The sequence below is a fragment of the Chroicocephalus ridibundus genome, chromosome 29 (assembly GCF_963924245.1).
Source record: "Chroicocephalus ridibundus chromosome 29, bChrRid1.1, whole genome shotgun sequence".
NCBI classification, from domain to species: domain Eukaryota; kingdom Metazoa; phylum Chordata; class Aves; order Charadriiformes; family Laridae; genus Chroicocephalus; species Chroicocephalus ridibundus.
The window spans coordinates 878,808-892,951 of NC_086312.1; the positions used below are offsets into that span (position 1 = coordinate 878,808).

General features: G+C 67.4%; 2 protein-coding genes across 2 annotated transcripts; both read right to left on the reverse strand.

Annotated features, from left to right (window-relative positions):
• Positions 1–1,823: 1,823 nt before the first annotated feature.
• On the reverse strand, positions 1,824–9,267 carry KRI1 (KRI1 homolog; the record flags this gene model as incomplete). Its single annotated transcript, XM_063318956.1, is given in 19 exon segments — positions 1,824–1,871; positions 1,873–1,973; positions 2,086–2,215; positions 2,781–2,866; positions 2,984–3,002; positions 3,004–3,060; positions 3,169–3,225; positions 3,227–3,340; positions 3,436–3,531; positions 4,444–4,549; positions 4,639–4,754; positions 5,377–5,451; positions 6,073–6,169; positions 6,283–6,332; positions 6,929–6,986; positions 7,069–7,189; positions 7,775–7,880; positions 8,401–8,468; positions 9,013–9,267. Coding segments are annotated over 19 exon segments (1,689 nt in total), but the record flags the coding sequence as incomplete, so codon positions are not given.
• Positions 9,268–9,389: 122 nt separating this feature from the next.
• Positions 9,390–13,561, reverse strand: AP1M2 (adaptor related protein complex 1 subunit mu 2). The gene is made up of 12 exons (XM_063318988.1): positions 13,487–13,561; positions 13,105–13,261; positions 12,936–13,003; positions 12,692–12,822; positions 12,464–12,611; positions 11,432–11,558; positions 11,210–11,352; positions 11,055–11,126; positions 10,813–10,971; positions 10,581–10,706; positions 9,672–9,747; positions 9,390–9,528 (listed from the first exon to the last, which is right to left on the reverse strand). The coding sequence occupies exons 1-12, from the start codon at positions 13,526–13,528 to the stop codon at positions 9,506–9,508; spliced, it is 1,272 nt and encodes a 423-aa protein (XP_063175058.1). The 5' UTR covers positions 13,529–13,561; the 3' UTR covers positions 9,390–9,505.
• Positions 13,562–14,144: the final 583 nt, after the last annotated feature.

Here is a 14,144-nt window from a genome sequence, read left to right on the forward strand (position 1 = left end):
GCCCCCCCCCCCCTCTTTATTTCTTGCGCCGCTGCCGGAGGAGCTGCCGGTACCGGAGGCGCCGGGGGTTGAGGCCGAAGGCTTCCAACCTCTTCCCCTGTGAAATCCCGACCCCCCAACCTCACCGACCCCCCCAGGGGGGCCCCCCCCCGCCGACGGGGACCCTCCCGCGCCTCGGGAGGGTGGGGGGAGGGTGGCGGGTTTGGGGGTGTTGTCCGGGGGGGTCCCCCCCCGTCGTTGCCGGCTCCTCCGAGCGCTTCCGCTTGTCCCGGCGTTTCTTCCCGAGTTTGGCCTTGGCCGATGGCGCCGGAGCAGGTTCCTCAGGGCTGGGGGGGGGGGGGGGGCAGGACAGGGGTGAGGGTGAGGGGTCCCAAAGCCCCCCCCACCCCCCCCCCAACCGCAAAAATCCCCCCCCCCCACATACGTCCTCGTGCAGGATTTGAAGATTGCTGCTTTTTCCAAGGATTTTGTGCCCGCGGCTGTAGTTGGCCTGATCCTGACGCTCCTCCTGCTCCGACCTGCGGGGGGGGGGGGGGGCCGTGACACCCCCAAAACTAAGGGGGGGGGACACAGGACCCCCCCCAAGACCCCCCCTCCCCTTTTTTTTTACCCCCCCTCCCTTTTTTTCCCCCTCCCCTTTTTTTTACCCCCCCCCTTTTTTTACCCCCTCCCCTCTTTTTTTACCCCCCCCCTCTTTTTACCCCCCTCCCCTCTTTTTACCCCCCTCCCCTCTTTTTTTACCCCCCCCCTCTTTTTACCCCCCTCCCCTCTTTTTACCCCCCTCCAAGACCCCTCTCCCCTTTTTTTTTACCCCCTCCCCTTTTTTCACCCCCCCTCCCCTTTATTCACCCCCCCAAGACCCCCTCCCTTTTTTTTTTTACCCCTCTCCCCTTTTTTTTTACCCCCTCCCCTTTTTTCACCCTCCCCTTTTTTCACCCCCCCTCCCCTTTTTTCACCCCCCCCAAGACCCCCCTCCCCTTTTTTTTACCCCCTTTTTTTTACCCCCTTTTTTTTTACCCCCTTTTTTTTTACCCCCTTTTTTTTACCCCCCTTTTTTTTACCCCCTTTTTTTTTACCCCCTTTTTTTTACCCCCCTTTTTTTTACCCCCTTTTTTTTTACCCCCTTTTTTTTTACCCCCTTTTTTTTTTACCCCCTTTTTTTTTTACCCCCTTTTTTTTTTACCCCCTTTTTTTTTACCCCTTTTTTTTACCCCCTTTTTTTTTACCCCCACAAGACCTCCCCCCCCCTTTTTTTTACCCCCCTCCCCTTTTTTTACCCCCTTTTTTTTTACCCCCCTTTTTTTTACCCCCACAAGACCTCCCCCCCCTTTTTTATCCCCCCTCCCCTTTTTTCCCCCCTCCCCTTTTTCTACCCCCCTCCCCTTTTTTTCTACCCCCCCTCCCCTTTTTTTTACCCCCCTCCAAGACCCCCTCCCCTTTTTTTACCCCCTCCCCCTTTTTTTTTACCCCCCTCCCCTTTTTTTTTACCCCCCTCCCCTTTTTTTTTACCCCCCTCCCCTTTTTTTTTACCCCCCTCCCCTTTTTTTTTTACCCCCCTCCCCTTTTTTTTACCCCCCTCCCTTTTTTTTTACCCCCCCTCCCCTTTTTTTTTACCCCCCTCCCCTTTTTTTTTACCCCCCTCCCCTTTTTTTTTTTACCCCCCTCCCTTTTTTTTTTACCCCCCCTCACCGGTACATGCAGGTCTTGCGCAGGGAGCACCAGCGGTTCAGCTCCTTGTCGTCGGCTGCCAGATCTGGGACGAGGCCGGGGGGGAGAGGGAATTTGTGGGGGGGGGCGCAGACCCCTCGCCGGGGGGGGGGGGGGGTCAGGGCAGACTCTACCTCCTCGGTGGTGAGGCCGAAGTCGCAGGGGGAGGACGTGGCGGTACTTGAAGCGACAGGGCAGGTCGCCAATAAGGTCCTCGTAGTCCAGGCGGTAAAACTCCTCCAGGTACCGCTCGAAGGTGCCGGTGGCTACGGGGGGGTGGGGGGGGGGGTACAGGGATCTGGGGGGGTCCTGAGACTTTGGGGGGGGGGGGGGGGGTGTCCCCGAGACTTTGTGTGGGGGGGGGTTCCAGGCGCTCACCGGGGTCGAAAGCCGGTTTCTCCCTCTCCACCGCCTCCGGAAGCGCGTCTTGCGCCGCTTCTTGCCCAGGGCCGGGGGCTGCCGCTGGGGGGGCCTGGGGGGGGGCCGCGGGGTCGTAGTCGGCGTCCATCTGTGGGGGGTGGGGGGCGTTTTAAGGAGAGGGTGGGGGCGTTGCCTGCGCTGCCCATCACTGCGCTGAGTTCCTTCCCGGCCTCAGCCTAGGAGGGGGGGCAGTTTGAGGGAAGGGGGGGGGGGCTGCTTGTGCTGCCCATTCCTGCGCTGAGTTCCTCCCGGCCTCAGCCTTGGAGGGGGCATTTGAAGCGAGGGGGGAGGGGGGCCTCCCTGCACCACCCATCCCTGCACCGAGTTCCTCCCGGCCTCAGCCTGGTGGAGGGCAGGGGTTTAAGGAGAGGGTGGGGAGCTGCCTGTGCCCCCCATCCCTGCACTGAGCTCCTCCCGGCCTCAGCCTTGGGGGGGGTGGTGTTTTGAAGCAGGGGGGGGGTGGTGTTTGAAGCAGGGGGGCCCCTCCCTGCACCACCCATCCCTGCACTGAGTTCCTCCCGGCCTCAGCCTGGCGGAGGGGAGTGTTTGAAGTGGGGGGGGCCCCTCCCTGCACCACCCACCCCTGCACCGAGTTCCTCCCGGCCTCAGCCTGGGGGGGTGGGTTGGGGGGGGTGTGCGAAATACACACGTACCACAAAATCGGGGTCCTCGCAGTGGGGCTCGTGCTCAGCCCCCCCCCCTCCTCCCGGCCCCGTCCAGGCGTCCCAGTTCCAGTCGTCTGCAGGGAGAGGGGGACACACACACACAGAGTGCCATCGCCTTGGGGACAAGGGGGGGACAAGGAAGGGGGGGGACAGGGGGGGGACAAGGGGGGGACAGAGTCCCCCCCACTCACCCTCCAGCCCTTCCTCCTCCCTCAAACTGCGGCTTCTCCTCCTCCCCGCAGCCGTAATAATCCTCCCCAAAACACTCCTGGGCGGGGGAAAAAGGAGGGTTGGGGACGCGTTGGGGACACCGCAAGGGCCGGGGGGGACACGGTGGAAGGCGGGGCGGGGGGGGGGCCTGGCTGGGACAACCCACGGCCATGAGCTGGTCGTGGCGGGCGGGGTCGAAGTCCTCCTCCAGCAGCTCCGGGGGTGAAGCCGACGGCGGCGTTGCCGGTGGCTTCCCGCAGCCGCGCCAGGCGGGCGGCCATGGCCTCCCGCTTCAGGTTCTTCAGCTGCTTCAGCTCCTCCCGCTTCCGCGCCTTCTCCTGCCGACACACGGACACCCCCGCGACGTCACGGGGGGGGGGGGGGACAGCGTTGTCATTCCCCTCCCCGAGCCCTCAACCTTCCTCATCCTCACCTTCCTCTTCCTCTCCCGGATCTGCTCCCGCTTCTCCTTGCGCCGCTCGTCCCGCCGCCGCACCGAGGTGGGGATGTGCCGGGGGTACGTCTTCACCTGTTGGGGGGGGGGGGGGCGGAATCAGTGTGTCCCCCCCCCCAGCCCCCTTTCCTCACTTACAAACTGGCCCCCCCCCCCAAATAATTGTGACCCCACCCCCAAATTTTGCCCCCAACCCCCTGTAACCCCCCCCCCAAACCTTCCCCCCGCCCCTCCATGATCCCCCAAAATTCTCCCATGACCCCCCCCAAAACCCTCCCTCTGCCCCCAAACCCCCCCATGGCCCCCCCAAATCCCCAGCCCCCCTCTGACCCCCCCAAAATTCTCCCATGACCCCCCCCAAACCCCTCCCTCTGCCCCCCAAACCCCCCCATGGCCCCCCCAAATCCCCAGCCCCCCTCTGACCCCCCCCCAAATTCTCCCATGACCCCCCCCAAACACCTCCCTGTGCCCCCCAAACTCCCCCATGGCCCCCACAAACCCCCAGCCCCCCTCTGACCCCCCCAAAATTCTCCCATGACCCCCCCCAAACCCCTCCCTCTGCCCCCCAAACTCCCCCATGGCCCCCCTGACACCCCCAGCCCCCTGTGACCCCCCCAAAATTCTCCCATGACCCCCCCAAAACCCCTCCCTGTGCCCCCAGTCCCCCGTGACCCCCCCAAACCCTGCCAAACTTCTTCCCATGACCCCCCCAAGACACCCCCAGCCCTCCCACGACCCCTCCAAACCCCTCCCTGTGCCCCCCCAACGGCCCCCCCAGACCGCCAACCCCCCCCTCAAAATTCCCCGTCCGTCGTCCCATCCATCGTCCCCCCCTCAGCCACACTGTGGACCCCCCCCATGACCCCCAACAGCCCCCCAAATGCCCCCATCTGTCCCCCCCCCTCCATGACCCCCAGACCCCCAAGCTCCTCCCCAAACCCCCCCAGTCCATCCCCATCCCCCCCCCGCCCCGAATTTTGCCCCCACCTGCTCGGCGTCGGGCTCCTCGAAGCGGAAATTGTAGCGGCGTTCGAAATCCTCCTGCTTGGCCAAGAAGAGCTCGCCCTCGTCCGAGGAGTCGGGGGGGGACGCCCTGGGGGGGCAGGGGGGGTTAAAGGGGGTGTAAGTGGGGTTTTTTTTGGGGGGGGGGGGGGGGGGGGGGGGGGGGGTCCTCCCGCTCACCCTTCGGCCTCCTCCTCCTCCTCCTCCTGGCGGTAGCCCTGGTTGAGGATATAATCCCGCAGGAAGCGCTCGCCGGGGTCCAGCGCCGGATCGGTCCAGAACTGCTGGAGGGGGACCTGCGGGGGGGGGGGACGGACGGGACACGGGGGGGTTGGGGACATGTGGGGAACCTGGGGGGACATGGCAGGGCACAGGGACACGGGGGGGGGGGGACACAGGGGGGCATGGGGGGGACATGGGATACTTGGGGACATGGGGGGGCACAGGAGGACATGGGGGGTGCATGGGACAGGGGGGACATGGTGGAGACACAGGGACATGGGGGGGGACATGGGGGGGCACAGGAACATGGGGGGCACGGGGACATGGGGGAGACATGGGGGGGCACGGGGACATGGGGGGCTTGGGACATGGGGGGGCACAGGGACATGGGGGGCTTGGGGACATATGGGGGGGCACAGGGACATAGGGGGGCACAGGGACATGGGGGGACATGGGGGGGTGTGGGGACACAGAGGGGACACGGGGGGACACTGGGCTGGGGGACATGGCGGGGGGGCAGGGGCACAAGAACAGGGGGCCTTGGGGACCCTGGGGGGGGAGGCACAGAGGGGGCTTGGGGACATGGGGCGGGGGGGGGGGGGGGCACAGGGACTGGGGGGGGGGGGGACGGGATGCAGCCCTCCCGCATCCCGGGGCCATCGCTGCCATGAGCTGTGCCCGGCCTCAGCCCCTCACCAGGTCCTGCAGCGGCTCCGGGGGGGGCCCCCCCTGCCCCTTCAGCCAGCGGATGTAATCCTCCTCCTCCTGCGCCTGAGGGGGGGGGGACAGCGTCAGCCACGGCGCCCCCCCCAACCCCTTTGACCCCCCCAAACCTCCCCCTGCCCGTCCCCCTCCATGATCCCCCAAAATTTTGCCACGAGCCCCCCCAAGAAACCCCCAGCCCCCCCGTGAACCCCCTAAACCCCTCCCCTTGGGCCCCCCAAACCTCCCCATGGCCCCCCCCGACACCCCCACCCCCCCATGACCCCCCTAAAATTCTCCCATTACTCACCCCAAACCCCTCCCTGTGACCCCAACCCTCCCCGTGACCCCCCCAAACCCCTCCCTATGCCCCCAACCCCCCGTCGCTCCCCCCCGAACTCCCCCAGAATTCTCCCATGACCCCCCCAAGACACCCCCAGCCCCCCCCGTGACCCCCCAAACCCCTCCCTGTGCCCCCAACCCCCCCCATGTCCCAAAAATCCCCCCCAGACTCCCTTGTCCCTCCCCCCAGCCCCCCCGTGAACACCCCCAAACCCACCCCCATGGGCCCCAAACCCCCCCCCCACAAACCCTGCCATCCGCCCCCCCCCACCCCTCCCCAGCCCCCCTGTAGACCACCCCCTGGGACCCCCAAACCCCCCCGTGCCCCCCCCCCCCCCCCAGCCCCACCTTCTCCTCCGCCGTCCGGCTGCGTGGCCGGAGCAGGGCAGAGCCCCCCCCTTCCTCCTCCTCCTCCTCCTCGCTGTCAGCCACGAAGGCTCGGAAGCTGCCGGGGCGAGGGGGGGGGGGGCACACAGTTACCCCCACCCATGCCAGGAACAGCCCCCCCCCCCCCCCCCAAAACGTGGCAGCCCCCCCAAAAAAGACGCAGCCCCCCACCTCTCCTTCAGCTCCTGCTGCTCCTCGGCGTAGCTCCTGGAGGCCATTCTCTGGGGGGGGGGCGGGGGGCAAAAGGGGGGTCAGCACCCAGATTTGGGGGGGGGCACAGGGATTTTGGGCGGGGGGGGCCCACAGGGATTGGGGGGGGGGAGGATTGGGAGGGCACAGGGATTTGCAGGGGAATCACAGTGATTGGGGGGGGTGTCACAGTTATTTGGGGGGGGCACAGGCATTGGGAGGGCACAGGGATTTGGGGTGGGGGGGGGTCACAAGGATCCGGGAGAGCACAGGGATTTTGGAGGGAATCACAGTGATTTTGGGGGGGGGGCGGGTAATCACAATTAATTGGGGGGCATGGGGATCCGGGAGAGCACAGGGATCTGGGGGGGTCACAGTGATTTGGGGGGGGGGGGGCACAGAGATTTCGGGGGGGGGGGAGGGGACAACAGTGATTTTGGGGGGGGCACAAGGATCCAGGAGAGCACAAGGATCTGGGGGGGAATCACAGAGATTTGGGGGGGGGGGCAATGAATTGGGGGGCACGGGATTCGGGAGAGCACAGGGATTTGGGGGGGGGGGGTTTACAGTGATTTTCCCCGGGGGGGGGAGCACACTCAGCAGTTCCCCCCCCGCCCCCAACCCCCACCTTCTTCCGTTCGGCCGCCGCCTCTTCGTCCTCCTCATCTTCCTCGTCCACGTATTTGCTGCAGGGAAGGGGGGGGGAAGGTGAGAGCCCCCCAAAAAAAGGCCCCCCCCCCAAAAAAAAAGACCCCCCCCCGTCCTCACCCTTCCTTCTCCAGCACCACCTTCCTCTCGTAGTCCTTCAGGAACATGGGCTGCGCCCAGCGCCCTTCGGCCCCCCCCTCCTCCTCCTCCTCCTCCTCGGCATCGCTCCCCGACGAGGAGGCTGGGGACAGAGGGAACGGGGTTGGAGGAGACCCCCCCGAATTTGGGGACACCCCCCCCCCAAGGGCTTTGGGAACCCCCCCCAAGGGGCTGGAGCTCCCCCCCTCAATTTGGGGACCCCCCCCCAGAGGTTTAGGGAGCCACCCCAAGGATTGGGGACCCCCCCAATTTGGGGACCCCACCCAGGGGTACAGGGATCCCCCCCCCCCCCCCCGCAAGGGGTTTAGGGCCCCCCCCGTCAAATTTGGAGACCCCCCCACAAGGGATTTAGGGATCCACCACAAGGGTTTGGGGGACCCCCCCCCAAAGGAGCTGGAGCCCCCTCCCCCCCAATTTGGAGACACCCCCCCAGGGGTACGGGGACCGCCTCGAATTTGGGGACCCCCCCAGGGGGTTTGGGGATTTTCCCCCCCCCGCAATTTCAAAACACCCCCCAGGGGTTTGGGGACACCCTCTGGGTTTGGAGACCAGGGGTATGGGGACCCCCCTGGAATTTGGGGACCCCTCCCAGGTTTTGGGGACTCCCTCGAATTTGGGGACATCCCCCCCCCCCCCCCCCCAGGTGTTTTGGCCCCCCCCCCGGTACCGGGCTGGCTGTAGAAGGTGCTGTCCCGCCGGTAGATGCGGGGGTCGCGGCTCTTCAGCAGCGCCAGCGTCCGGTAGAAATCCCGCTCCAGGCGGGGGTCCAGGGGCTGGAGGGGGACGGGACACGGGGGGGTCACAGAAGGCCGGGGGGGACACAAGGGTCGGGGGGGACCCAGGGGTCCGGGGAGGAGGGGGCACCCGGGGGGGGTCGGGGGGCACGCGGGGGTCCGGGGACGGAGGGGGCACCCGGGGGGGTCGGGGGGCACGCAGGGGTCCGGGGACGAGGGGGCACCCGGGGGGGTCGGGGGGCACGCGGGGGCACCCGGGGGGGTCCGGGACGAGGGGGCACCCGGGAGACCCGGGGGGGTCCGGGGACGAGGGGGCACGCGGGGGGGTCGGGGGGGACCCGGGGGTCCGGGGACGAGGGGGCACCAGGGGGGTCCCGGGGGACCCGGGGGGGGTCCGGGGACGAGGGGGCGCCCGGGGGGGACCCAGGGGGGACCCGGGGGTCCGGGGGGCACCCAGGGATCCGGGGAGGGGGGACCTGGTTGTTCAGGGAGGGGGGACCCAGGGGTCCAGGGGACATGAGGGGACACGTCCCCCCCCCCCCTCCCGCCCCCCACTCACCACCTCGTCCCCGCTGGATTCGGACTCGGAGCTGGAGCCGTCGCCGCTGTCGCCATAACGGTCCTGCACTGCGGGGACAGCCCTCAGCCACCGCCACCGGGGGGGGTCTCCCCGGTTCCCACTCCCTCCCCCCGATCCCCGTTACCCCCCGGTTCCCCCAGTCCTGCTCCCCCGGCCCCGCTTCTCCCGGTCCTGCTCACCCCGCTTCCCGCTCCGCCAGTACCCCCCGGTTCCGCTCCCCCCCGGTTCCCCCGGCCTCGGTCCCCCCCGGTTTCGCCAGCCCCCAGCCCTAGTCCCGTTCCCCCGGCCCCGGGTCCCACTCCTCCCGGTCCCCCCCCGGTTTCCCCAGCCCCAGCCCCCGTCCCGTTTCCCCCAGTTCCCCGGTCCCGTTTCCTCCGGCCCCGGTCCCACTCCTCCCGATCCCCTCCGCTCTCCCCAGCCCCAGCCCTAGTCCCGTTCCCCCCCGGTTCCCCACCCGGTTCCCCCCGGTCCCCGCTCCCCCGCCCCAGTCTCCGTTTTCCCCCGTTCCCCCGGCCCCGGTTTCCCCAGTACCCCCCGGTCCCCCAGCAGCCCCCCATCCCGGTTCCCCCCGGTCCCTCCGGCCCCGCTCACGCCGCTGCAGCTCCTCGCGCCGCCGGTACCGATCGTAGCGCTCGGCGAAGGCCGCGTTCACCCGCAACTCCGGGCCCGGCATCTTCGCACACGTGACTTCCCGCACACGTGAATTCCGCTTCCGCCTCCCCCGGGTCACGTGATGGGGGACGCCCGGCTTGCCACGCCCACCTCCCCCTCGCATCGCTCCGCCTCGCTCTTAAAAGGGCAACGCGCCCAACGCCGACGGTGGGACCCACCCAGAGCCACGACGCCCCTGGACTCCCAGAGCGCCCCCCCACCCTCCCAGCCCCCCATTTCCTTCCCCCCCCTCATTCCCACGATGTCCCCCCCCCCCCAGGCCTCCCCCCCCAACAGATCCACGGGGCTGGTGGTCTCGAATCCGTCTTTATAGGGATAGAAAAGAAGGGGGGGGCGCGGGGAAGGCGCAGTGGGAGGGGACCCCCGGGCCCGGGGGGGGGGGACACGTCCAGGGGGGTCCGGGGCCCCCCCCTTAGCTGGTGCGGAGCTGGTAGTCTGCAAAAGAAAGAGAGGGGAGTGAGAAGGGGTGGGGGGGTCCCGCGGGTTTGGGGGGGTTCCCGGAGGTTTGAGGGGGTGTCGGGGGTTGAGGGTCCCGGGGGGGGTCCCGGGGGGGGTCCCGGGGGGGGTCCCGGACTCACCCCCGCTCTGGGTGATGTAGCGCACCCAGGGCAGCGCCTGGTACCCGCTCTTCTCGATGATCTTCATGTACCGAACCTGGGGGGGGGGGGGGGGGGGGGGGGTCGGGCAGAGATGGACACACCTGCCTTGGGCACCCAGACACCCCCCTTGGGCACCTGGCCCCCCCCCCGGGCACCCCAACCCCCTCTTGGGCACCCCAAGACCCCCCCGGGCAACCCAACACCCCCCCTTGGGCACCCCGACACCCCTCTTGGGCACCCTGACCCCCCCCCCGAGCAACCCAACACCCCCCCACCCCCGGGCAACCCAAGCCCTCCCTTGGGCACCCTGACCCTGCCTTGGGCAACCCAACCCCACCTTGGGCACCCCACCGGCATGTCCCCCCACCCTGTCCCCAAGACGCAAGGGGCCACCTCCCTGGAGACCCCATGAGCCACGTCCCCACCACCCCATCCCCAAAAAGGACAGGGCCGCCTCCCTGGGGACCCCCGCGGGCATTGTCCCCAGTGTGTCCCCTCCATCCCGTCCCCAAATGCATGAGGCCACCTCCCTGGAGACCCCATGGGCCACGTCCCCACCACCCCAGCCCATAAACTCATGGGGCCACCACCCTGGGGACACAACGGGCCACGTCCCCCAGCATGTCCCCTCCATTCTGTCCCCAAATGCATGGGGCCACCTACCCAGGGACCTCACAGGCCACGTTCCCACCACCCCAGCCCAGAAACACAAAGGGCCACCTCCCTGGAGACCCCATCAGCCACGTCCGCACCACCCCATCCCAGAAACTCATGGGGCCACCACCCCCAGGACCTCACAGGCCACATCCCCACCACCCCATCCCAGAAACTCATGGGGCCACCACCCTGGGGACCCCCGCAGGCCTTGTCCCCATCCCCGGGTGGCACCTGGATGCCCGAGACGGTGAAGTAGGGGATCTCGAAGCGGACGGCGATGGGTGGCCGTCCCTCCTCCTCCTCCTTCTCCACACTGGGCAGCCCGAAGTGGGCGCGCATCAGGTGCTCCTTCCCGCCCTGCGCGGCACCACCATGGCTGGGGACGATGCCGGGCCAGCAGGGGGCACACACCCAGGGAGGGGACACACCCAGGGAGGGGACACACGCGGGTGGGCAACCTCACCGGGAAGGACTTGATGGTCCAGATGACGAGGTTCTTCTCCGGGAGGTACTTGGCGGAGCCCACGCTGGTCTTGAATTTGGGGGAGTCGGCGTCGCTGGGCACCGGCACGGCGATCTCCACCCCGTTGGCCACCGATTGCTTCTTGAACTGGCCCTTGGCCTTGGGGACAGGGAGGGGACACAAGTGGGGGACGGTTGGGGTCCTCCCCCCCATGGCGGGCGGTGACCTCCCCGGCGTCTCACCTTGACCATGATCTCCACCCGGCTGTGGGAGAACTTCTCGATGACCGACTCGATCCAGATGAGCGGCTTCACCTGCAGGGGGGGAAAAGTGTCACCCCTTTGTGCCCCGTGTGTCCTCGTGTCCGTCCCCCCCGGGTGGCCCTGACGCCCCCCACCTGGGTGTTGAGGCGGTAGGACATGAGCTCGAAGTCCCCGTCAGGGGGGATGAAGGAGATGGTGCGGTCGTTGTCGAAGCGGGAGAGCCGGACGCACTGGTGGAACTTCACATCCTCCAGCTCCACCGACTTGTTCTTGCCCCCTGGGGAGCGAGGGATGGCAGCGGGGGGGGGACAACAAAGGGACAGGGACGCGTCACCCCCACACCCGGTGGCACTCACGGCCCGTCAGCTCGAAGAGGACGCGGTCGTTCAAGCCCAGGCGCAGCTCGGGCATCCCCGAGAGGAAAACCTTCAGCTTGATGGTGCCCACCACCTCGCTCAGCAGCACGCTGCCCGTGGCGCTCACCTGCGGGCACCCGCACCGGCTTCATCACCCTCACCATCCTCATCACCATCACCGTCGCCATCCTCATCACCAGCCCCATCACCATCCTCATCACCATCACCATCACCGTCCTCATCACCAGCCCCATCACCATCACCGTCGCCATCACCAGCCCCATCAACATCACCATCCTCATCCTCATCACCATCACCAGCTCCATCAATGTCACCACCACCATGCTCATCACCCTCAACATCCCCATCCTCATCACTGTCCCCATCAATGTCACCGTCCCCATCATCATCACTGTCCCCATCAATGTCACTGTCCCCATCATCATCACTGTCCCCATCATCATCACCGTCCCCATCATCATCACCAGCCCCATCACCATCACTGTCCCCATCATCACCACCAGCCCCATCAATGTCACCATCCTCATCCTCATCACCATCACCAGCCCCATCAACATCACCGTCCTCATCATCATCACCAGCCCCATCAATGTCACCGCCACCATCCTCATCACCCCCCTCATCACCCTCAATATCACCATCCTCATCACCAGCCCCATCAATGTCACCATCCTCATCACCACCACCAGCCCCATCAATGTCATCATCCCCATCACCATCCTCATCACCAGCCCCACCGCTGGTCCCACCACCAGTCCCACCAGCACCACCATGACCATCAACTGGCCCCATCATCGTCTCCATCACCATCCTCATCACCAGCCCCACCGCTGGTCCCACCACCATCACCAGTCCCACCAGCATCACCGTGACCATCAACTGGCCCCATCACCGCTCCCACCACCATCACTCTTCCCCCACCCCACCGGGGACCCAGCTGCAGCCCCTGCCGTGGCAGGACCCCAACACCCCTCCCCTCCCAGTTTGCAGGTCCCCGTGTCCCAGTCTCACCAGTAGGTTCACCGACTCGATGACGTCGATGAAGACCTCGTTCTTCTTGTACTTGATGCCCTCGGAGCGCCAGGACACGGCGTTGGTGACCGTGGTGGGCACGCGGGACTTGCTTGTCTCCAGCTTGTTGCCCTCCTGGGTGATGTACCTGCAGCGGGAGGCGCCGGGGGGGGTGAGGGGGGGTGGGGGGGTTACGACGCCCCCCAGGACCCCCCCGGCCCCGCTCACTCCTGCAGGATCTTGCTGTCGGTGGTCTGGGGGAAGCCAAAGTCCATCAGCTCATCCAAGAGCTCGTAGACGATGACGAAGTTGTCGCGGATGCTCTCCTCCTCCAGCTCCTTGAAGTACTCGCAGAAGACCTGGGGGGGGACACCAAGAGCACCCATCACGCCCCCCCAGGGAGAGAAACACCCCAAAATGGGGAGGATCTCTCCCCCCCAGCTCCCCCCCCTTCAAAGCCCCCCAACCTCACCTCCACCACCTTGTAGAGGAAGGAGTAGACCAAGGACGCGTTGCCGTTCTTCTTGGTGGTGGCCACCACTGGTTGTCGGCGGCGGGGGGGGGTTAAGGAAAGGGGGTGCACAAGGAGATGGGGGGGGGGTGTCTCGGTGCTGCCGGGGGGGGCGTCGCGGGGAGGATACGGTAGAGGTTGGCGTGTTTGATCCAGAGGAAGTGGACGTGGCCGTGGGTGAGGAGCGGGGCGAGGGTCCCCTCCTCCTCCCGCTGCAGCAGCAGCCCCATGAAGTGCTCGATCTCCCCCAGCCCCACGTCCCCCTTGTAGTTGCGGCTGATCAGAGGCTGGGGGGGGGGGCAAAAATATTAGGGGTGAGACAACCTCCCCCCGAAACTCCTCCCAGTCCCCTCATCCCCCCCAAATCACCCACTTGGTCGCCGGGGTCACGCGGGGTCACGGCCAGGCCCCGCCGTTGACCTTGGCTGACCTTCAACGGGGACAGCGGGGTCCCCCCCCACGCCTAGTGGTGTGGGGGGGGTAATTTTAGGGTCTGGGGGGGGGGGTCTCACCTTCCCCTTGAGGTCAAGGATGAAGAGGGCGGAGGCGGCCATGGCGGCACCCGCGTCGCCCGCGTCACCGTCACCTGCGCCAGGTGAGCGGCTGCGCCCTGTGGGGCCTTAAAGGGGACGGCCCAGCCCCACAGCCACCCACGGCGGGGCGGGGGGGGGGGCCACGGGGTGTGGGGGGCCCCCAGGATCGGCCACCCCATGGGGGACACAGCCACCTCCAGCCCAAACTAGGGGTCTTGGGGAGGGGCCTGTGCTGGGACCCCCCCCACACCCAGGGGACTCCTAGACTGGCTCGGGGGGGGGGGGGGGGGGGCTGGGCAGCTCCCTGGGTCCCCCACCCCACTCTGGGGGGTCTCTGCACCCCCCCAACCCCAGGATCCCCCACCCTGGGGGTCTCTGCACCCCCAAACCCCCATAAATCCTACCCTGGGGGGTCCCTGCACCCCCATAACCCCCATATCCCCCACCCTGGGGGGGTCCCTGCACCTCCAAACCTCCATAAACCCTACCCTGGGGGGTCCCTGCACGCCCCCGACCCCAGGATCCCCCACCCTGTGGGTCTCTGCACCCCCAAACCCCCATAAACCCTACCCTGGGGGGTCCCTGCACCCCCATAACCCCCATATCCCCCACCCTTGGGGGTCCCTGCACCCCCAGA